This window comes from Erinaceus europaeus, chromosome 2 (assembly GCF_950295315.1).
Source record: "Erinaceus europaeus chromosome 2, mEriEur2.1, whole genome shotgun sequence".
NCBI classification, from domain to species: Eukaryota; Metazoa; Chordata; class Mammalia; order Eulipotyphla; family Erinaceidae; genus Erinaceus; species Erinaceus europaeus.
Window position 1 is genome coordinate 131,011,531 of NC_080163.1, and position 26,009 is coordinate 131,037,539.

Consider the following 26,009-nt stretch of genomic DNA (forward strand, 5'->3'; position numbering starts at 1 on the left):
TCATGTAACTAAATAAACCCACCTTGTAATAAAGCTGTAATTAAACCTCCAGCAAAAACAGCAGGAGTTTTTCTTTATTAAATTACTGTAGTCAGATATTTAACTCCATGAGAGTCTGCAGATCAAATTAGTAAACAAAAATATAATTACTCTATTATGTCCAGCTGTCCTAGGTGTCTTTCCTATATAGTTCCCTGCTATTATCAACTGTAAGCTTTTAGTTTGACAATGTGTGGTAGGTCCCTTAGGTGATGAAACTCTTTGCACTAGACTTATTTAGTCTAACAAAAATCCCATTCTGGGCACTAAAGCTCATTTTTACATTACATTCATGAAACAAAACAGATTTCCAAAAGACCTAACTGTGTCTTGGTTTGTGAAAGATAATGAGAAAGCCTTGAAAAATGAAAAATGTAGGTTAGTTACTTTTAGACACAATTTCTCAGAGTAGACGCTGAAATAGAAGTCTGAATAGAGTTATATAATCACTAACTAAATGAGATTGGGCTAAAATAAATCAAATGTCCCAGATTTGTCATCCAGTGCTTCCTTTGAGAACATTTAGAGTGAAAATCCGTGTTGAGCTTTGCATCATGTGAACAGGTACTTCCCACTACCTGCCCTACCATGTGTACCCTGTCACCTCTCTCAAGGCTGGGTATAGCTTGTGTGTATGACGTAAATTCTTCTATTTCATCCTAGGCTTTTCACTGTTCTCGGACAATGCTTCTCAAAATAGTTATCAGGGTAATCATGTACTTTTCCAACCTACTTGAGATTGATACTTCTATAACCTTTATTAAGATTGTATTGCTTGGGGCCAGGTGGCTGCACACCTGGTTGAGCACATATGCAAGAGGAAAGCTTCATGAGTGGTGAAGCAGTGCTGCTTCTTTCCTATCTATTTCCCCCTCCCCTCTTAATTTCTCTCTGTCTTTATTCAATAAACAAATATTTTTTAAAAATTATGAATTGGCTACAATTTAAGTAAAAAAGATATGTGAATTCCACTAACCATGCCCTGATACGTTCAGCAATATCTATCTTGCTATAATCTATACTACTATAGCTAACTGTATAACACATATATGCACATAGATATGTTGCTATAATAATTTCTAAGATCTTACTGTCAATTTTGATGCTTATCTTCAAAACATATATTTCATTAAATAGTACAGGGACTACATTTTCAATAGCCCTATTACATGTAATCAATCACCGGGTTAGGAATACATGCAGGATTAAGTCAAAAGCTTTATATTTTCTGTCAATACAGAAGTCAATTAGATTAAAAACAGTAGATTGTCATGAGAGTATGCTCTGTAACCTGAACAGTGAAATTCACCTACCTAACCAGAAAGCAGGACAAGAAGTTGAAGTTTATTGGAATAACCTTCTGAAAGCTATTCTGGAGTTTCATTTGTAATAGAAATCATTGGCTTAAGATGAAGAAACTACTTATCAATGGGACTTCCTATTCAAAATAAGCAATGAAGAATTATTTTAGTTCATATAACCTAATTGTACATAATACAAATCAGCATTTATAATTGGATTCTATTTTTATGTAAACAATTCCATTTCTCCTCTACATTTGAATCTCTTTTGAAGGTCACATCACTGTGAAAAGAGGGAAGAAGGAGCAGTTGAAAAATTAATTTTTTTCTTGACCATGATACTAGGTAACTAAATGGTAATTCCATTAGTCTATCCTCCTCCTTTTCCTCCCACTACTTCTCTTCCACCACCAAACCTTTTTTTCACCCTCTGAAGCCTAAATCACATAAACACACAAAACCAACAAAAGAAAAGTTTTGTATCTTCTCTCTCATAAATTATCTTTCAGTTACCAGTACTAAAGTGCTACAGAAATACTGCTATAACTCAATCACATCACTTTTTCATAAGACAAATATAGGATACAATGTATTTTTTAAAATATTTATTTATTCCTTTTGGTTGCCCTTGTTGTTTATCATTGTTGTTGTTATTGATGTTGTTGTTGGATAGGACAGAGAGAAATAGAGAGAGGAGGGGAAGACAGAGAGGGAGAAAGACACACCTGCAGACCCGCTTCACAACCTGTGAAGCGACACCCCTGCAGGTGGGGAGCCAGGGGCTTGAACCCAGATCCTTATGCTGGTCTTTGCACTTTGTGCCACATGCGCTTAACTCGCTGCGCTACCATCCAACTCCCACAGTGCATTTTTTAAAGCATGGATAAAGATGTATAAAGAAGATTATTTCCAAAGATACAAAGAATAAGTTACTGTTGGAAGTATTTTGCTGAAAGATCACATGAAGATTATACATTTCCAAATACTCTTCAGTATTCTGAAACAGTGTCAGGCATTCCTGGGTCTGCTAATTATATCCACTAATCAGAATTAAATATCCTGACCATGAGAAATAACTCCTTCCAAGATGGAAGTCACTTGTGTCAGTCACTTTAGAAGAAAGCAGGAATGTACAGGAATGACAGGTTTACAATATGAAAGTCAGAGATACTTCCAACAGTGAAAAGGAAGAACTGAGAATGAAATAAAGGGGTCATCTTAGTAGCCAAATGCAGAAAACTTCTCCGTTGCTAGGGCCACACAATTATAAATGTATAGCAATGAAAAATGCAGAAACATCTCATTTACTGTAACCCTGTATCTGTGAGGTTCTGCCCACTGGAGCAAGCAACTAGTTTATAGACCTGATTTGCACCTTTAGGCAAAAACAGAAGAAAGAATGCTAAAAATGATATCAGGAACCCCAAACCTAACAATAAGGATTTTTCTTTACTCTTGATATCTCATATGAACAACTTTTACTTTGACATCTGTAATGATGTCTCAAAATATTTGGCATAATGAGGGACTTTATAGTACTGCTAGTGTTTCTGTGACTTATACTAATACAATTTCTTTAGTATTTCAAAAATGACTTATACTGACAGAATATTTTTTTTTAATTTTTTATTTAAGAAAGGATTAGTGAACAAAAGCATAAGGTAGGAGAGGTACAACTCCACACAATTCCCAACACCCAATCCCCATAACCCACCCCCTCCCCTGATAGCTTTCCCATTCTCTATCCCTCTGGGAGCATGGACCCAGGGTCGTTGAGGGATGCAGAAGGTAGAAGGTCTGGCTTCTGTAATTGCTTCCCCGCTGAACATGGGCGTTGACTGGTCGGTCCATACCCCCAGTCTGACATAATATTTTTTAAAATTCCAAGTGACAATTTTCAAAACTGTATTAAAATTTTAACTTGCTGATTCAAACATTTTCAGTTTTTCTTCACTGATTAATTTATATTTCATTATAAAATATATAAACTTTTCAAAATGCATTCAAGATTAGCAATTTATATTTAGCAGTCATAAAAAATAAGTGGCCCTTAGATAATGGAAAAATTTTAGTACACTATTATTATAGTGATCTATCAATAAGTGCTTGATTCTTTTTTAAGTGTCATTTAATATATTCTGACAACATTTGAAATTGATTACTGCACATGTGAAAGTCTTTCCCAAAAACAAACTAATCACCCACCCAACTATTAATACTACTTAAATAGCCTCCTTTCAAATACAAAACATACTACTTTAATTAAAATCAGAAAGAATATGTTCAAGTAAAGTAGAAAATTGAGGTGTGAGACTGGTAAGCAAAGTTTTACACCTATTACCTGAAATGTAAAAAAAATATTATTTTTAATCCAGGCTCCTTAGCATTAACTATGGAAACAATCACACTGAGTCACAGGATGTCATAATGGATTATATCACACATAGACTTAAACATTTATTTAGAGATTTTTAAATTATCTGGGTTATTTTTTATAGACTTATACCTAGTAGTTTATTATATGTATATGACTATGAAGTGGTTAGAAGAAGCCAGACCTTCCACCCTCTGCAACCCACAATGACCCTGGATCCATACTCCTAGAGAGATAGAGAATGGGAAGGCTATCAGGGGATGAGGTGGGATGTGGAGATCAGGTTATGGGAATTATGCGGAATTGTACCCCTCTCATTCTATGGTTTTGTTAATGTCTCCTTTCTTAAATAAATAAAAAAAATTTTTTAAATAACTACAAAAAAAAAAGAAGTGAACTAGATTCATGGGGCTCAGTATAGTGACTTTGTATTTAAGCACTTCTTTAAGATGATGAAAATTAGGCTATGAAAATAACCACTGATGAGTATGTCAATTATCTCAGAATAAACTACACATTAGTGGAAAGCTTAAATTTTCAGACCCTCATTCTAAAGTGCCTGCTAACTATTAATATGACAATGATTAATCAATTTATTTGTTTGCTAAATGTGCTAGTCTGCCACACTTCGAGCATTAAAAAGTCATGTCATAGTACCTCTTAAAATTACAATTAATATCGAGCTTTCAGTTCCCACACTTACAGTACAATAATAGGAATAAAAACAAAAGATACTCTCCAACTGTGTTTCTACCTTTTTATTTCTAATTATACTGTATTAATTTTGATTATAAGTAATATATAGGGGCAATACAATAGCATATTTTGCTCTCCAAGATTATTGCTGGGGCTCGGTACCTGCACTACAAATCTACTGCTCCTGAAGGCCATTTTTCCCATTTTGTTGCCCTTGTTGTTGGCCTTGTTGTGGTTGTTATTGTTGTTACAGCTGTTGTTGTTGTTGGACAGGACAGAGAGAAATCAAGAGAGGAGGGGAAGACAGAGAGGGGGAAAGAAAGACAGACACCTGCAGACCTGCTTCACTGCTTGTGAAGCAACCCCCTTGCAGGTGGGGAACTGGGGGCTTGAATCTGGATCCTTATGCCAGTCCTTGCCCTTTGCACCACGTGCGCTTAAACTGCTGTGCTACCGGCCAGCCCCCGCAATAACACTCTTAAATTATTTGTAAAAATAACTTATTAATTAGAAATTACCCCAGTGTGATGTCTTGTATGGTGTTACTCCATATATATATGAAAATGTGATGGGCAATCTCGTCAAGAACTTTTTATTTTCAATGAAGAAACAAAAATATCCCTCATCCAAAGCACTGACCTAAGTTAGACATTAATTTTCCAGACATTCATATAGTCTCTTTAATTATACTATTTCTAATCATTAAAAGAATACTATATTGACTAGAAGTGGAGAGAATTATATTTGGTGTAGAAACAAGAAACTTTACAAAATCTCTCTCTCTATATATATATATATATACATATATATATACATCCTGTACAGAAATAGAAAGTAAAATTAATTTGACTAAGTGTTTGGGTTTTAGATATACTACTATAGATTCATAGATCCCCAGCAGAGCCTATCCCCGTCTCTACAGATGAGACAAGAATAGTAATTACTTAGGGTGCCAGAAGGTGGCACGGTAGATAAAGCCTTGGACTCTGCAAGCAAGAAATCATGGTTCAACTCCAGGTATCCCATATGCCAGAATTCTTTTTCTATCCCTTTCTCACTCTCATTAACAAATAAATTAATCTTTAAAAATACAACAGTAACTGTGTTAGACAAAGTCTAGTTTTCTACTGAAGATCCTCAGTAAAGTATGTGGTTCACTTCAAAGTCTTTCACATTTTTCCCAAAAAAATATTTCCTCATACGTTGATTTATCTAGAGTAGGCAATAGGCTCAGGTAATGAAATTTCTATTCCCCTATAACTATTATTTTAGTTAATAATAAGTATAGATATTGGAGACATATTTAATAGAAAATTGAAATCAAATTCCACTAAGGAAGAGTACTGATAATCGTATTAACTCAAGTATTAATTCATTAAGCAAATCTTAATATTTTGGTTATGCATAAAATTTTAAGGAGAAGGGACAGAGAGATAATGAAATCTTTCCAACTAATATGCTTTGTCTGCAGGAACACTCTTATTACCTGCTGTGAAGTTACTGGGTAATTTTCCTGGCTGGAAGAGAGTCAGCTTGATTTTTCCATCATTAAGAAAGAGGAGGAGACTCCCTGAAACCAGTGGAAGTTCAGTGAATAGCAGAAGTCCTGCTTTATTCCATGTTCGGAATTGAAAACTGGTGGAAACCTCATCTTCCACAGGAGAGCCTGGTAGTGCTAAGTAACTGCTGGTGCTGAGAAAAGTCACAGGCACAGATTGTGGTTGTGAACAAGAAAATGACACATTCCCCTGTGAATAAAGTAAAAGTTTTAGGTATGACAGAACATATCAGTAACAGAATTTGAAATACAAATTGCTATCAACAGGAAAATCCAAATCCTTCCATTTTTTCTTGCAGGTTCATGAAATCCAATGTTAATATGGTCAGCTAACCTTTTCTTGGGTTTCTATGGAAAATTCTTTTTCCCTAAACTTGAAGCTTTCAAAATAAATTTATCATCTATCATCTATCTCATTGTAACTGAATTCAATAAAATTTCATGTAGACTGCCTCTATGTTCATGAGTTCCTAACCATGTATTAATAACCTATTTTTTGCTTTAGTATTTCTAATCTATTTCTCTGTTCTCAATGTCATTTACTGTAATATGATTTTTTATCACTAAAATATCATGCAGAAATCATTTTGCGTTATCTGGAAAAGGACTAACCCCCCTTCACTGACTGCATATGTTGACTCTGATTATCCCACAGGTTTTTTTTTTCTGTTAATGTGTAATTACTTTATCACCTCAACCAACAATGCTATCATATCATCATCACCATCACCATCTCTGCATGTTACTATGCCTCCTGTCATTTTCATTTCTACAAAAATGTGTTTTGAAAACAGAACTTCAATGCTTACAAATATTAATAACTATTTCTACCTCCTCTTCAGAAAGAAGAAAAATACTACACATATCCATTAGTAATATATAAGGATATACTTTTCACCATGTTCTGACAGCAATATATATATTTAAAATCTGCACACTTGTTCAGTACAAAATGTCAAAGTAAAATGCCACATTTATTTATATGAGTTTACTTTTAAAAAGTTAATCTCAGTATTTATTATGAGTTTGTTGTTCTTTTGGACTGGTTTTCCTCAAAGTGGTCTGTCCAGATCAACTTCCTATTTTTCATTTTTATTAGGTTTTACACTACACATTACAATGTACTATCACAAAATTTTAAAAATGTCCTTTGTTTCAGGAGCCCCAGTGGCCTAATGGATCAGGCACGGGACTCCTAAAAATGTATTTTTTTCGTATAATGTTTTTTTCTAACTTAATGGTTTAAAAATACATCTCTAAGCTATACCAATATTCACCAAAATATTATATACGAGGGGCCAGGCAGTGGCGCACCTGGTAAAGCACTAACATTACAGTGCACAGGGGCCTGGGTTCAAGCCCCCTGATACCCACTTGTAGGAGGGGAAAGCTTCATGAGTGGTGTAGTAGGGCTGCAGGTATTTCTCTCTGTCTCTCTCCCTATCTTATTTCCCCTCCCCTCTCAATTTCTCTCTGTTTCTATCCAATAATAAATTAATTTTAAAAAGAAAAATTGATAGTATATGTAAAGAATTATTTTCATTCAAAATTATACATACTTTTTATTTTTAAACCTCAAACTCTGAATTAGTTAGATACATGATCCTTAACATGTTTCAGAAATACAAATAAATGATTTTATTTTTTCCAGGAAAAACCTTAACAAATTTTCCAAATTTTGATTTGAAATGTCAGTGGAATCAACTCTGCTTTGAAGACCACTCATTATAATTAAACCACTGGTTTTGGTTAAACAAAAACATTTGGCTATACTATAAATCTGTTAAAAGTGAATTAGCTTTCATTGTAGACAATCTTGTCCTAGTGAATTAAACATAAGTACTGGGTATGACACAGCTGAATTTGAAAGAATGAAACGACACTGACCCATAGTGTAAAGGCAATTATAAGACTAACAAACCTAGCAAAAATGGGGAAATTTTATCAGCTGCCATTTGGCCTTATGTTTAGTTTGGACAGCAGCCCATTACCCTGCAAGTAGAAAACCCTCTTGCCAATGAAGAGTGGTGTTAGCTGCAAGTACAGTTTCTGGAAACCTGTTTTACCAAAAGGAAATAAATCTATTTAGTGTTTACTAATTTTATTTTTCTTTTTATAAAATAATTTAAAAAACCTCATTGAAAGGTGCACTCAGAAAAATACTGTAAATTCACACAGAGAAGTAGGAATAAAATATTTTGTAAATAAATATTCTCATGATGTGTTTTGCTGATAGCAAATAAGATTAGATGAATGCTTTGCATGTTGAACAATTCAAGAAATGGATTCAAATGGGTATGTGGATCAGCCTTTTGATCAAGCAGGTTAAGCTGGAAAACATACAGTTTAGAATTCCCTTGTGTAATTAAAAGTTGTGGGAGAAAAGGTCCTGTGAGATAGCTTTAACTGGACAATGCACCTGCTTTGCCATATATGTAACCTGGACTTGTGACTGTTCTTGGTCCACACTGGGGGAGGCTTTGACACTGTGGTATCTTTCTCTATCTCTGTCTGTTCATATGCATGAAAAAATGCTTGAGGATCATATGAGACATTTGAGTCTGAAGAGCATTGTTAGCAGTTTTCCGCCTAACATGTATGTGTAAATAAATGGGAATGCACAGTGAAGGATGGTCACAGAGGTGCTGGTTTGCTCCTGGCTCCCCATTATCTTGCTCCATCTTTCTGATAGGTGGTTTGTTGCAAAACTTATAGTGGTGTTGCTTCCCTGACTGAATCCAGACCAAGACAATGATATTAAAATTCTGTTACATTTGCATAGAAGTAAAATATAATGCAGACTGACCAATACTGCTGCTGGGACAAGTTGGCAGATGCAGTGCTGTAATAGTCTATTAGTTTTGTTCATTTGTTAAGAATGACCATAGCAAAATACAAGCTTTCCAAATGTCTCTGTAATATACATGGATATTATCTGATTCCTGGAACTCTGTAAGTGTATTTATAGAGTTTGTCAGGGAATGACTTATTAAGGAAATTATAGGGGAAAAAAGTTTCATGGTAGTAATATTACCCCAACAAGTATAAATTCTCAGCTGTAAAGTAACCTGCTTTATTTTATTTAAGACAAAAAAACATGAATTATAATTTATCTAGATATAAATAATCACTTATGTACATATCCAAACTGAAAAAAATATAAAGGATTAAGAGTAAATTCTAAAACTTTGTATCTAGTGGAAATACAAAATAAAACAATTTAATATTGTGGAAAAGTCATATAGGATTACTTGTTCTGATACATGAAGATGTTCTCTTACCATTCTGATGATCTGTGGCTTTTGCCGCTTGGCCAGATCAATGATATCTACCCCATTATAGTAGAGATTTTCTAAACATCCATAAAAATTTTTATGGGGAAATAACACTGATTTTCCAGGTGCTGGAATCCCTCCAAAGCTGATCTTAGAAAGAAAAATGGCATCAATAATATTGTTTAGTAATTTTCTGACAATATGCTTAAATATGATAGCAACTATAGCTTTAATCATAGACAGATCCACTTTTCATTATCTTAAATTTCCATATCTTAAATTGCAAATGGAGATTTAAAAATACGATTAATATTTAAAAAGAAATAATGTGGTAAAGGACAAAATTAGACTTTAGTAATGAACATAATGCAGCATATGAGTATTAATTTAAAATATTGTATACCTGAACCTATATAATATAAGCAAATGCTACTTCAATACATTTAAAAAATTGTGTACATTCAAATTTCACATACTACAGCTTTTTATTTTTTTAATTTATTTTTAAAAATTGTTAATCACACTTAATTGGCATTTACTAAATGTTGAATAAAATATATCTTCAGATCTATAACAATTTGTATACTGATATAATTAAGTAGAGTGGTAAAAACAGCTTTCACCTATCTAATGTAACTGTGTTGCCGTGCACAAGTGACCCAGGTTTGAGCCCAGCCCCTGCTGCATTGGAGGAGGCCTCAATGCTATGATGTATATGCCTCTCTGTGTCTGTCTCTCTATCTGAAAAGATCAGCCTGGAGCAGTAAAGCCTCAGATAATATAAAAATATATAATAATATAATAATGCCATTTGTATATACATTTCCGGTACATAATGATGCATGTGTTATACATGTGCTAGAACTGACTCTGAATGAATTAATCTATTAGTTGATATACTCTCTCTCTTTCTTTTTATTGCCACCAAGGTTATCACTGGGACTCAGTACTGGCACTACAAATCCACTGCACCCAGTGGCCATTTTTACTGTTCTTGTTATTGTTATTATTATTATTATTATATAGGACAGAGAGAAATTGAGAGAGGATGGGAAGATAGAGAAAGATAAAGAGAGGCACCTGCAAACCTGCTTCACTGTTTGTGAAATGAACCCTGTGCAGGTGGGGAGCTGGGACTCCAACCTGGGTCCTTGTGCTTGGTAATATGTGTACTTAACTGGGTGCACCAACACCCAGATCCTGCTATATGCTCTCCACAAATCTATAGTGTTTAGAGGAATCACATAATAGCACAAAATTGTAATATAGCCTATAGTTACTTCTGATGAGGTATCTTATGTACATTTCTTATGACTACAGATTTCAATAAAATATCTACATAATAATAATATTCTGTGAGAAATCATCATAATAGACTATTGTGGGTTAGGTCATGCAGGGAAAGACTTCAGCAGAACTATGATCTACACTGAAAGGAGTTTTCTATAGTGTGTACTTTACAAGGCTATGCCACATGTAATCAGAAAATCTCTATTAGTTTAAATATAACTATCACACCTCATAATCCAGATCCAGGTAACTGAATTCTCCCTGGGCATGGAAATAGTGCCTGTGCTCATCCACTGTGAAGTTGACTTGTTTACCCAAGAGCTGGATAAGCACAGAATGCCAATGCTGGTCATCCAGCAGACTGCCCAGGGTAAGATTGATCAGGTTGTGCATGAAAGGTATTTCAGTTTCACCTTAAAAGGGGGAAGGGGAGGGGAGAATAGCAACACCATCATTCCCAGTCTGAAAATAAGTTTCGCTGTTGCAGCTAAGCATCAATCAATAACTGTAATATACTTCCACTTGTTACAAACAGAAACACTGGATAGATTTCATTAAAGTCTGAATACAATATCCTACCAACTTTACTGTAATTTCTTTCACTACTTATTTCTTTTGTTAGCATGATCCATCACATGCTCATTTTAAACATAAATTTAATCTCTGCGACAACCTCTTTTTTACTATTTCAATATCTCTCAATGACCCATTCCTTTCTTCACAATGTTTGAAAATAGTCACCCAATTTTATCAGCACTGTGCAGAAAACATCAACAATGGTATTGTGTAAGTTGCAAAATGTGAACCATTTCTCCCTGAGTATGTAGTATTATTACATACATAAATGCCCATGAATCTGGAAATGAGGCACCTGATTGTCATAAGATAAATTATAAAAGAGAAACATTACTGAAGTGATATTTAACCGAACAGAATTTTCAAGCAATGCATTATATAGTTGTACCTGAATTAATGAGTAAAAAAAGTTTTCCTCTTCTTAATTCCAATGTGATGTGATCTCCATTTCTCCCTTCCTGGTGAAGAAGGATGCCATCACTCTGCATGGTTTTAAATTTCAAGGAAATTATGTCCTTTACTGGGCGTGGGGATTTTTGATCAAATCTGTAGAGAAGGGAACTTTTTCCATCAAGATCAACCACCTCTGATCCTATGGGTGAAAAATAAGACATTCTAAAGATAAATAGAATTTGATTAAAGTATTTTAAGCATCTATAAAGACAGCATTATACATACCCACATACGATTATAATTCAGTTCTAAAACATCCAGGGGTGGGGGGGGGTTGTGGGAAACAACAGAGCAAGAGAACAACCAAATGTCTAATTCCTCTTGATATCCAGGATCTATTCCAATTTAGTCTTTTACTGACATAATCACAAAGTCCATGATTTGGAAACACAATTTTAAATGCATTCCTAAGTTTCTCATATTATTAAATGATTTTTAATAAAAAATAAAATAAGGAAAAACCTATAGTACGTTATTCATAAAACAGTTTTGCATATTTCACAATAAATACAATAATAGTACTCTTAAAAAACTAAAACTAAATGCTTTTAACTGGAAAGGACAGAATTGATAATTAAACTTTTTTTCATGCATACTGTCCTATAAGAGAGATACACATACATACTTCAAACTCAAAAAATGCTATTTTAAATGAATACTGAACTGACTTTTGTGTTCTCTTCCACTTTTATTATTGTTGTAACCAAATAATATTACTTAAGGGCAATGTCATATTCTCTCTTTTCAAGGACAGAGTAAAAGATATTAACTTAATGATATTATAAGAGCTATTGTGCTGCATTTGTGTCATAACTGTAACACTGACATATTTTTTCAGCTTTCTGATAGTGTCTTATCGGTCACAGTCAACATCACTTTTATTCAGTTCATCTGGAAAAAGACGTCATGTTACACCAGTAACATAACAGTATATCTGTCAAAATCATATGCACTATGAAGAAACATTAAAATGCACAACAACACTGAGGAAATGTAGCAGTGTTTTCTACATTGTACAAATCAAAATTCTTTTTTAAAGACAATTATCCTTGAGAGTACATTTATGTAATGAATAAAGAGGTTACAGAAGCCAATAAACATGAAGCTATTTTTCAACTGGTTAGCTGACTTCTCATAGTCAACAAAATGACATTACAGTTTACTCATCTTATTTCATTTGACAAAATTATTATACCTACTTGTGTCCCCAAATACGTGTTCCATTAAGATTATCCATCACACTTAATGTGAACCATTTATATTTACCATCCCTTGAAAATTGCTTCCACTACTTTATGCAGCTATCTTTTGAAAATCCAGAGGTTTGATTTTTCTTCATCTTGTTAATATGCTTATAAAGAATTCATTCACCAAGTGCACATGAATAAACATTGCATTCTTTAAAAAGAATAATGTTAACTGAACAATTATTCCTTGTTATATAGCTGAATGAATGTGCATGCTAAAAACATATCTCTGTGTCAAATACAAATAATGTGTTCTATGATTATTAGATTACAATAAATTAAGACAAAATCCAGTAAGACAGACTTTAACTGCTGACACATTTAGAGCAATGCAGTTATCTCCAAGTTAATGTATCGCTTAAAGGCAACCATCATAATAATGATTTTATTTTAGATAAAGTCTATTACTAGAATTAGCTATCAAAATATTTTTTCCAATAAAGGTTTAGACAGTGTTACATTAGACTACTAGGTTTTTTTTTCTCTTCTTCACTATTGGTAATTTTACATTTAAATGGTGGTATTAGTTTTTCATGGCACCTAAAGCTTTTGTGCCTGAAACAGCTCCTTCAGCGAAACAGAGGAGTAAAAAACAGACAGCTGGCTCCTAATGCCATTAATGGTAAACTGTTTCATCTCTTAAACTGAAGTAACTTGCCATTGTCTTACATTCAAACCTATTATTATCTTCATGGGTATAACATAACACTATGTGCTTTGTTGCATTCATCTAATGAATATTTTCTCTTTTTAATGACTTGTTAATTTAATTGTTAATTTTTATTGGGTGGGTTAATAGTTTACAGTGCAGTCTTTGACACATAGACAAAACTTTTCATCTCCCCTTCATAGGTATCTGGAAGAAACTCACTACTCCAATGTAGGGCCTCCTCCTTAATAATTAATATTTCTTTAACCCACTGTATTTAAGTCACTGTGCTAGATACTGGGATGAATGTTGATTAACCCACACATGGCCTCAAGGAGCGGATTTTCAATGAAGATGAGTAATAAACAGCAAATGAATAATTAAGTTCATGAAACCACTAGAGGCTGTAAAAGATTTTCTTGTGAAGATCAACTGAAGAATGATGTCATTTTAGTTAAGACATCTACAAAAGTTTAGTCCTCAAATCTAGAAACCTGAGACTAAAGCAAATGGCAATCAGTAATCTTACCACTCTCTGTGGTTGTCCTTCCTATACTTGTCCCCATAAGGTAGAATCACTCCTAGAATCTTTAATTCCAAGATGCCTATGAATTCTCTCCTTGAATGTGAAACTCTGAGAATTCCCGAGAAGCTACGGAGGTTAGTGCTCAGAAGGAGGAAGCAGGACTAAGAAGGAATCACCTTGAAAAGAGAGGTCTGAAAGCAAGAAAATGCTGAAGTAGGGAGTCAACAAACTGGCTACCATCACATCACGGATTCCATGAGCATATGAACAATGCCCTTCAGAGGGAAAAAAGCTAAATATAGTTCAGAATACGAGTGCAATGTCAGTACAGGAAAACTCTAGAGATTCTCATAAAACAATTCAGGATGACTCCTGACAATGTTAGTTTAGAAAGACAATGATTTTATAAATGTCTGAATTTACTATTAATTATGGTTTAGGTCCAGGCTCACTTAGGCCACATTTAAATTTTTAATGTTTTGTTATCTTTATTTATTTATTGGATAGAGACAGTCAGAAATGGAGAGGGGGAGGGAGATATAAAGAGGGAGAGAGACAGAGATAGAGAGAGACATCTGCAGACCTGCTTCATCACTTAGGAAGCTTTCCCCTCGCAGGGTGGGGACCAGGGACTCCAACCTTGGGTCCTTGCACATTGTAGCATATGAACTCAACCAGGTGTGCCACACCTGGCCCCACTAGGCCACATTTTTAATAGTAGATTTTTTTTTTCCTCCAACAGAGATGCAAAATGATTTCTGCATGGTACAGAATATCTCCCTGTGGATTTAGTTTTGTTATCCTGTTGGAGATTACCACTTGTGTACTTACCCTTGCAATCTTCACCTAACATTTTTCTCGTGTTTCTATATGCGCTCAATCTCTTGAATTTTTCTTTGAACTAGCTTTTCCCCAGATTCCTTCACTAATGATCATTAATAAATCAAATATCCCTCTAATAGATTCCCAGTAGATACTTAAATGACAGTCATGCCTTTAAATTTTGAAACTTCTAAAACTACTAACTTGAGAGAGTACTTAGGCTTCACTGCATTAGTTGTGTAAAGAAATCTAAAATTTTCACTGTCATCAACTTTAAAGGAAAATATATTTTAATAATTTCATAAATATTTTCAGATTTTTAACTATCTTTTACATCTTCTAGGGGGTTAATGGTTTACAACACAGTTGTCTTCTCTCAAAACATACTTTGAGAGAAAAGCAACATGTCACAGAAGAAAAGTTTATGGAAATGAAGCACTTGTCTATGAAAAAGAAGACCCTATCGATCAAAAAAAATTTTTTTTAACTATTAACTAAGAAATGTCAAAATAAAGGCAGTCTCACCAAAAAAAAGTTCTTATCGTTCACAATACTTTATACTGAAACTAACCTATAAAAGAGCTAATGTGATTAACTACCATTAATGGCATTAATATAACAATATTTACTTGTTTAGAAATGTTAAACATACAAATTAATATTTAAAACAATAGTTTGTAGCACATTTATTCCTGCATTTTTTGTCAAATATATTTGGGAAAAGAGTCTTTTACACAATATGTCTGAACTATATAAATAGGAAAGGTAGAGGTATTAGAAAATACAAGAAAAGTTGGAAATCTGAAGTTAACATAGTTTATAACAGTAACAGACCTTTAGTTCAGAGACCTTGGAGGATATACACTATTTGATTAAGATGAAAATATATTTTTCTACTTATAAATTTTCTCATTACTATGCTTTTTCATTGTGGCTATATTTTAATAATTGACTTAATATCACTGTTAATAATGTGATCTGTCTTATCGTGGCTCACCATAACATGGGCATGAATGCTAATTTTCTAGTAACAAGTTGCAATATGTTCTGACAGACTCTCTTTTTATTAGTTGGGTAACTTCTTGAGCATTTGTAATGTGCACTTTACAGGATGCATGACCTCCTGGCCTCCAAGCATTAGTAACAGTGTAGGTTACTGTTTTTCCTAGCAGTTAAGACAACTCTGTATATCTGAAGCTTCACACTACCTTTGACAGATATATATGACATTAATAACTGAAACTTTTTTGGCCACCTCAGAAATCCATTAATTTTTAAATAGTTCATTTTAAAAAATTAATATACCAAATATATTTAAATTATTTTTAGTTTGATCCTTTCCCTGTCCAATATTCTAGCAATAAAGAATAACATTAGTACTACTAGTAGTTAACAATTATTGAAGTCTAACAATGTACCAGTAACTCTCCCAAAAATTAGCAGACATGCATATATATAATTCAGAAGTCCTGAAACAAACATGTTGATCACAGTAGTTTTTCTTTTGGAGTCTCTAGAAGATAAACTCTCTTCTTAATTTCTTTTCCTCCTCATCCTCATTCTCCTCCTCCTTTTTTCTTTTCTTTTTCTTTTTTTTTTTAAAGAATTTATTTATTTATTCATGAGAAAGATAGGAGGAGAGAAAGAACCAGACATCACTCTGGCACATGTGCTGCTGGGGATCGACCTCAGGACCTCATGGTTGATAATCCAGTGCATTATCCACTGCGCCACCTCCCATACCACTTTTTTTTTTTAATTACCACCAGGATTGTCACTGGGGTTCGATGATGCACCACGAATCCAGGGCTCCCAGAAGTCATTTTTGTTTTTTTTTTTCTTTATTTGATAGAGACAGAAATGGAAAAGGGAAAGGACTGAGAGGGAGAGATAGAAAGAGACCTGAAACACTGCTTTACTGCTTGTGAAGCTTTTCCCCTGCTGATGGGGACCCAGGACTTGTGCACTGGTCCCTGTATATGGTAATAAGTTTGCTCTACTGGGTGCAGTATGCCAAGTCACTAAAATCTCTTTTATTGCCATTTCTAGCTTCTAGAGAAAACGAGCATACCTTGGTTTATGATTCCTTCCTTCAAGTACAAGGCAGCCATTACTATACCTTCTTCAAATTTCTTTCTCACTCTTGTTTATGCTTTCACATCTCCTTTGATTCTAATCCTTGTGCCTCTTATAAAAATTCTTGCAGGGGGTGGGCAGTAATGCAGTGGGTTACGCACACTTGATGCAAGGCACAAGGACCGGAGGAAAGATCCCGGTTGGATACCCCTGCTCCCCAACTGCAGGGGAGTCACTTCACAGGCAGTGAAGCAGGTCTGCAGGTGTTTTTCTTTCTCTCCCCCTCTTTGTCTTCTCCTCTCTCCATTTCTCTCTGTCCTATCCAACAACAACCACAACAATAATAGTAACAACAACACCAATAAACAACAAGGGCAACAAAAGGGGAAAAAATGGCCTTCAGGAGCAGTGGATTCGTAGTGCAGGCAATAACCCTGGAGGAAAAAAAAAATCACCAAAAAACTCTTGCAATTATTTTTGAGAAATACAGGATAAACTTCCCAGGTCAAGATCTTCCTTTTTAACCACTCTGTAAATTGTCTGTCTTAAAATGTGATGGGCACAATTACAGGTTACATGACATTATTATTCATTCATAGCAGACTAACTGCCTAATCCTGTTTCCTCAACTGTAACATAGGAATAATGACAGTATATTCTTCAATGAACTGCTGTCCAAATATATGTCTGCTAATTTTTGGGAGAGTTACTGGTGCATTGTTAGAACTCAATAACTATTAACTACTAGTAGAGCTGATGTTATTCTTTATTGCTAGGATATTGGACAGGGAAAGAATCAAAGTAAAAATAATTGAAAATATATTTGGCATATTATTTTTTTAAAGTGAATTCTTTAGAAAGTAATGAATTTTTCAGGTGCCCAAAGAAGCCCCAATTATCAATGTCATTGCCAGGTTACACGGCAAGAGTGATTCTGAGCCATCTGCGGGTTCTGTGGCTTTTTCTCTGTCAGCTTATGCCTGAGCTGACTCACAGAAGCAATTGTCGGTGACCTGAATCCTCCTCAGTGAATACCTCCATCTCAAATCTTTTCATTTATAGCAGGAAAGAAGAGACTCATAAAGATTGCAGGCCCTATTCTCATATCAGTTCTCCTGACCCTAGGAAAAATGTGTAGACTGTCTTATTTGCATGATTCAGAAATACAATCCCCTGTGAAATGAAGAGGTTTCCAATAGAAAATAATCAAATTTCTCTAAGGACCTGTGTCAGAAGTAGTATCACTAAAACATATATTCTATGTTGCTTCTTGTAACACTTACTTATGAACAGCTTTCTGGGAATGTAGTAGAAGACAGCAATACATAAAAATGGTGCACTTGTTTTTCAAGGTGCATACAGTCTACTCCAGAACACAGGCACCCCTGAGATGTGATTATTCATGCCATTGCTCAGAGCTTTGCCTCTGCATCCAGGCTAAATCTCAAATGATTTCTAACATGTTCAGGAAGAGCAGATCCACTCAGCCTGAGCGAAGGATGTGACAACACGTAAACTGCAGAAATGTTTTAGCTCCTAGTATTTTTCCACCTCTGCATATTTTCTATGCATTCTTCAATGTAATGGGTTGTTGGAAAAGTCATAATGTACTTGCCTGTTTTTCTTTGCATAAACTTGCCATGACTTTTCCAACAACCCAGTAATGTCTTCCAATTGACTTAGAGTCCTTCCTCACTCTTCTATTCTGTTCTTACTGAAGAAGTTTGAGGATGTTCAAATTGAAAGCCTCCTCCTCTCCCCATTCCCAATGGATTGCTAAAAGACACATATATAAAGACATATGATTTCTTTAATTGAGAACCATGGCCTAGTTATATGAAAATCAATTGAGGAGAATCTGTTGAGAACTTGATAAGCATTCAATTTCTTGAGCTCTGCCTGATATTCACCAAATGAAAATCTGTGGAAAACATACCCTGGAATGAAGATGTCTTTGTATCCTAAAGCAGGATGACAGCATGAGTGTTAATTGATGAGAAGAAAAGGGAACTCACAGAAATAATTTTCTTTTCTTTAGTTTTTCCATTTATTATTGGATAGAGACAGAGAAAAATTGAGGGGGAAGATAAAGAGAGAAAAAGAGAAAGAGAGAGGCACCTTTACCTCTGTTTCACCACCTGTGAAGCTTTTCCCTGGCAGATAGGGACCAGGGTTGAACCCAGGTCCTTGTGCACTGTGATATGTACACTTAACCAGGTGTACCACTGTCTGGCCCCCAGAAATCATTTTTTGGAAATAAATATCCTCACTGCATATTGAATCATACCATAGAAAACAAACATAGGTGATTTATTTACAGTACTGGTGGTGCTTGTAGGAAGTAGTGGAGGTGGTGGAAACATTTCCCTGAAGGATGTTTAAGAGAGAAATTGATTCTATGACCTAAACTATGAGTCATTTTTCATTGATGAGGTCATTTGACTAAGAAACTTGATACAGAAAATTGGATGGAAAATGTGTGAACTGGAGAACAAATTCTTGAATAGAAAATTGACTTTATTTGAAGGTCATGAAAAGGTTCTTTAAAAAGGCTTGAAGAGCTTCTTTAATTCTTTGGGGATGATCCCTTAGGTATAAATAGAAGAGAGCTATTAGAGAAAAGAACTGTGGACCAAACCCTTCTTGGTTAAGTCTGCAGTTAGCCTTCAATGCTGATCATACTGTTCTTTATTTGAAAATTACTGCCTATGAATTATGAAACAGAGGTCCAAATTTTTTTGACTTCTAAGAAACATAAATCAGACTGAGTCACCATTAAACTATTATACAGTGAAATCTCCAAGCAACAACATGATGTATAGGCACTTGAAATCTGCATTACTGAATTGGGTTTTAAAGAGATGGTGAGGGGTGACCAAGCATTTGAGAAATCAACAGGAAATAAGCTGTACTATTTTTTGCATAGTAGCATAAAAGAACACAGAATGATTTCAGCCACTCTTAAGTTAAAAAAAAAACTATAATTAGTACAATATGAAGGAAGAAGTCACAGGATCAAGTGCTGTATATAACCACAGGGAAAAGGTGACTTTACTAACATGGTTGTAAATAGACTGAGTAAGGTCAGTAACACCATTCCAGGAGGTTATAGAAACAAAGTTTTATTACTGACACTTAAATATTGATCTAAATTAACCTTTTAAATATATTTGAAATTGGTGACATGTACTATACTACTACTTGAGTGTGTCATTGGAATATTGTAAGCTGTATTTGTTCCTGATGTCTAATTTTAAATTTAATCATGTCATAGAAACTACATATGTGGATTCTCAAGTTCTTTACTTGAAACATGTGGAAAGTAATACTTGCCTCAAATACTATACAAAGATACTGTGAGCATGAAGTACTCAGTGTCTGAGATTATTATTCTGCATGTTATTATTGTTATTATTATTCACTGAATAATAACATTTGATATCATATGTTCATTTCACAGATATTTAAACTTAACCAACTGCTATTTAATAGGTGTAAATTATTATTCTTTTTAAAACTTACACCATAATCATACCCCAGACTTTATTTTTCTTAACACATTATTTTAATAAATAGTTACTATACCAAATCCTGCAACTTGAGCTGACATTGTAAGAGAGAATGGATCCTCCAATATGAAAGAAAAGAAATTCAACAAGCAATTCATTACAAGTTAGCAATAGACTTACAAATTTTAGTGGACCATAAAAAAGAAGAAATGTTGTATGAGAACTCCAGAAATATAAAATCAGATTACTGGTTAGGACAGCAACTTTAAGGGAGTTATATTTTATATAATAAAATTCATATTCTTCAGCCAAGGAGGTAGGCCAGCAAATAGAGTGCATATCTTGCATGTGTGAGGCCCTAGGTTAGATTTTTCACATCACATAAATGGGGAAGCAGTGCTCTGGTCTCTTCCTCTCTAATATAAATAAATTAAAATGTACATTTTTTTTTGAAAATCTAAGGAGTGGGCAGGAGTAGATATCATAATGGTTATGCAAAGAGACTCTCCTGCCTGAGGCTCCAAAGTCCCAGGTTCAATCCTCTGCACCAACATAAGCCAGAGCTGAGCAGTGATCTGGTAAAAAACAACAAACAAACAAACAAAAAACTGCTAAGGAGTTTTACAATTATTAACATATATATATATATATATAATATAATTCATTATTTCCTTTTAAAAAGTCTGCATTTATGTAAATAGCACACTATTCTAGAAGTACTGATATCTCTTCTTATCCAATAGTCTCACTTAAAAAAATTTATTATTATCTTTATTTATTGGATAAAGACAGCCAGAAATCATAGGGTAGGGGGAGATAGAGAGGGAGACATATGGAGAGACAGCTGCAGCACTGCTTCACCACTCACAAAGCTTTCCCTCTGTAGGTGGGGACCGGGGGCTCAAATCCGGGTCCTTGCACATTGTAACATGTATGCCCAACCAGGTGTGCCACCACCCAGTCCCCCAACAGTCTCACTTAGTCCTCTTATATTCTGTGCTAGACCTTTAATAAGCTGAATATGACACTAAAACAATGGAAAAACTTTGCTGGAGTTCATTTTATTTATTTATTTATTTATTTATTTATTATTATTCTATCTAGAAGACTAATAGTAAAAAAAGGGGGGGGGGCTTCCAGTTACAACATGTAACTGTATATAACATACTTTCATATATATATATTACATATGACTGGGAGTAGCAGGACTATTCTAGGAATGGGTGAAATATCTTTGGACTTAAATGGGGGATATTAAAGAAGTTATCAGAAACATCCATTTCTACAGTGAAATACAGTGATGAGTTAAAGGTAGGGGAATTAAAGTTGAATGTGTGGTATGAGGCCTATTTTTTTTTTTTTGCAAAAATTCTAATTCTAGAAAGACCATTAAATCATGTCCTATCAAAGGAAAGAAAATGAGTTCAGTATGGTTGGGCAGTTGGATGATCTTACCATGTTGAGAATTAGGAAGGGAAGATTATAGAATGTAAAAAATAAAGTTGTTTACACAAAACCCAGAGAAAAGAGACTTAGTATTTATACTAAGGGCAATTTCCTCTTAATTTCACCCACAATTAAAGAACATTATCTCCTGTAGCTTAATTGCTACTTTCAAAGAACATCTCAGACATATTAACTCTCAGTCATTTCTCCTTTTTTGTCTTTGTTTACCATTTGCTTATTTTTCTCTGGGACATTTAGTAGAGTAATTTCTTTTTCATCATTTTTTTTCTTCCACATACATCTCTTGTCTAGATCCATAAACATGTTCAAGGCTGCTATAGCCAAGATATCTTAAATTTATACTTTCCTTTTGAACCAATAAAATGTACCTTCTACTTCTCTCATTACTCAGGAAACAACTTCAGGTGTACAGACATAAAAGTAGAACAAGGTCTTTGATATGGATTCCTCTATTCACTTGCTGTTCCTTCATAAGAAGTTATTGCTCTAGTTAAGTGGACTAGAAGATGATGAAATGATTTGTAGTTCTCACAATAGTCATTTTCTCTGAAATATTTACTAGATTAGTTTGTATCTGCATCTTCAATTAAGTGAGCAGGGGGTGGCATAAAAATACTCCCATAGAAAACAGCATAAAAGATCTAATTTAATTGTGATAAAAATGGAATCCTATTTTTCAAAATTGTGAGTAGGTGTTCAAAAATAGTACTTCAATTATTTATTATTAATAATAATGTAATTAGTGGAAATGTTATGATTTAATGACAATAATGTTATTAATACAGGCTTTGGTTATATATCTTCAAATGCTTAGAGCTCCAATCTTCTGCAGTTTATAGGCACCAAACCATAATGAGTCAAGAATGGAATTAATTCTCTCTCCCGTTACCTTCTAGAATTTACTTATATTCAAGTACTTTCATCCTGGATGCAATCCTCCTGACCTTCCACAAACCCACAAGAGGTGTATTCCATCCCAGCATGAGCAAGTGTTGCATGACTATAATTCAGAGGAGATACTTGATTGAGGGTAGATATCTACTCCCCAACATCACTTTTCTCTTTTCTATAGGAATTGCAGGAGAATGGCTAGGTATAGCTGAAGAAAATCCCACCTGGTCTTGGATCTGTGCTATTTGGGGTTCTTTTGTTGATAGCATCCACAGAAATTCTTTCTGAGGCGGGGGGTGGGGGGGCACATTGGTCTTCCCAATTATTTCTATATCAAACAACAAAGTCACAGCATGGTGCAAGGCTCACTCAGCAGACAATTCTGCTTCCATCTTTTACTCTTACATTAAGCAGCACTGAGTTACTAGAAACATCATGATGTATTTTTCTGTTTTCTTTGCAGAAATGAATCATGGCTTCCCAGAAAACCAATATTCAAGCACCTAGTCCACTGTGTTATAAGGACTAGATGAGAAATGTTCATATGAATAGTATATGGCATTTATTAACTGTTCATTAAAAGAGAGTTATATTGTATCATATTTTAATAAAATAATATTCTGCAGAGCTATTACTATAAACAAGGAAAATTAGGGTGTATCTGAGAGATTAAAATCGTTTTGATTAAATATATCTTCCTATGACATTCCTACCCAACCCATTTTGGAATTATTTTTAGGTATGCTTTTTCTCCTTTAACCAAATCATTTTTTTTTTTCCCTCCTCCAGGGTTATTGCTGGGCTCGGTGCCTGCACCATGAATCCACCGCTCCTGGAGGCCATTTTTTCCCCCTTTTGTTGCCCTTGTTGTAGCTTCCTTGTGGCTATTATTATTGCCCTTATTGACGCAATTCGTTGTTGGATAGGACAGAGAGAAATGGAGAGAGGAGGGGAAGACAGAGAAGGGGAGAGAAAGATAGACACCTGCAGACCTACTTCACCGCCTGTGAAGCGACTCCCCTGCAGGTGGGGAGCCAGGGGCTCGAACCGGGATCCTTACGCCGGTCCCTGCGCTTTGCGCCACATGTGCTTAACCCACTGCGCCACCGCCCGACCCCCTAACCAAATCATTTTATACTGCATCTTGTTCCATCATTTTAGCATGGATGTTGACATTTAAGTTTAAAATCATGTGGTAAGAGAGGTGTGCAGACACCTATTATGATGACATAAAAAACTATACTCATGAGATAACAAATGTCTTGTAAAATATTATGTTCCTAATAAAACAGTTAAGACTTGTGTAGGATTCCATTGCTGCTGCATCAACTTTTGCCCAATGATAAAAAGAGGCTGGCAATATAGATGAACAATGTGCCCAACAAACAGCAAATAAAACCAACATGAAAAAACAATGCTCTGAAGACTTGGCAATCAATAAAATTGTGTATGTGTTGGGGGCAGGATTCGATTATTATATGGGCATTATAAGATCTGCTTTAGTTTCAGAAATAAACAACAAACAAACAAAACCAGTATCAGTACTACGGCTAAATCAGTGCTGCATTTACAGTCTACATTAAGCGGGGATGTTGGCACACCGGGGTTGAGCACACATAGTATAACATATTTAATGTGTATTATGTGCTATTGAGAAAATTCTTTAAGATATCCAAGAATCTAATTGATAGTGATTTTGAGGATTGCACTTCACTTGTTTATGACATAGCTTTTAATATAATCAAGTTGAACCTGAGTCTAACTTGGTTTACAATACAAAATGATAAAATACGTGTGAAAAATAGTTCTGGTAGCTAAAAAGTAAAAGTCTATCAGAGCAAAAAGGATGTAGTGAAGTTGTACAGTCTCAGATTACTTTCCAGATCCTTTTGTGTTCTGGCTAGTTTATGAGACAATAGCCAAATTACTGACTCTCTTTAAACCTCAGACTTCTCATATGATGTCTGTAGATCATATTAACTAACTCATATTCTATAATAAAAGAGCATCTAACAGGATGGTGTGGCTTGAGGTGGGATATCAATAACTTTTAGGTCCCTTCTTCCAGAAAAGATCATATAAAATGCTTTATTAAGAGGAGACTAAGTGAAATCTGTGGTTTCTATCTTTTTATATGAAAGTACTTAAAACACATTTTATATTTTGGCAGAGGTCTTTTAACTATTAATTTATGCTAAAGGCAATGCATATGTATAAAATGAGTCATGTGAATTTATTCAGGCTAGAGAGAATATTCCTGACTCTCATAACAAATAATTGATTATATTACATAGAACACTGTCTTTTTATTAAATTATGATACCTAAGTGAGACATGGTCAGATACAGTCCAGAAGAGGAAAGGTCTAATAATTAAAAGTTAGGATATAATCAATACTATCAGACTTGTATACATTTGTACTCACATATGGTATATGCATGTGTCTGTATCTATCTCCATACTGAGTTATCTACAAAATGCTTCCATTTCTGACTCAAAATATAAAAGCTGAATACTAAAATCAATATTGACATGTATGAGCACACACAAATGGTTTTCAGTAAACTCATTCCCACTTATATATTTCTTTACATAGCTATAAAATCAATTTAAGTATACAGTTGGGTTTTTAAAAGAGCTCCTCTTATCTATTTCAGCTTGCTGGACAAACAAACACTTACTATATGCACATCCAAACACCTCGATCCGCATTCCAATTCTGCCCTTAGGGTTCCACTCTAAAGGGATGAAGCGCAGAAATCTGGCTTTGATAGAAGGCTGGAGTCTATAGTACACAACACTGTCTGCATTTACATTTCCTGAAAATCCCTAGAAGGAAGAGGAAAGAAGGAAATCAATGTATCTGGAAGATACCCATCTTACTTTATTACCTATAATGTCCATACGCAATACCTAGGTTTCTTTAAATTATGAAACTACTTTATGTAATAAAATCATACTACTAGTTATATCACACAGTCCTTCCATTCACAAAAGTAGCCATTACCTCAATTTTCTTTACAAGTAGTTCAAAATCATCATCTCCGTTAAATCAGCTCTCCACTATGTCATCCTTGCTAAAGTTTGTTTTTATAAACTGTAGATTAAAAGCTAAAAGTTACCAACACAACATAAAATTGAGAAAAATCTTCTGCCAGTATTTTAAAAACTATGACCTGATTCAACTATAGTGTTGCTAAAATCACTGACGAGTAATTATGACATTTCTGTTATTTCACTTCCTCATTTTATTCATTAGT

At 34.4% G+C, this 26,009-nt stretch overlaps 1 protein-coding gene across 2 annotated transcripts in view; it reads right to left on the reverse strand.

Moving 5' to 3' along the window:
- The window catches only part of CNTNAP4 (contactin associated protein family member 4), a 340,865-nt gene that overhangs the window by 119,609 nt on the left and 195,247 nt on the right, over positions 1–26,009 (reverse strand). Inside the window, exons 4-8 of one of the 2 annotated variants that reach the window (XM_007527564.3) lie at positions 25,431–25,578; positions 11,498–11,701; positions 10,762–10,946; positions 9,250–9,393; positions 5,897–6,158 (exon numbers count right to left, since the gene is read on the reverse strand). In XM_007527564.3, the coding sequence (XP_007527626.1) occupies positions 5,897–6,158; positions 9,250–9,393; positions 10,762–10,946; positions 11,498–11,701; positions 25,431–25,578 (943 nt within the window). Of the gene's footprint in view, positions 1–5,896; positions 6,159–9,249; positions 9,394–10,761; positions 10,947–11,497; positions 11,702–25,430; positions 25,579–26,009 lie in introns of those variants that run through there. The other variant, XM_060185140.1, reaches the window with a different exon arrangement.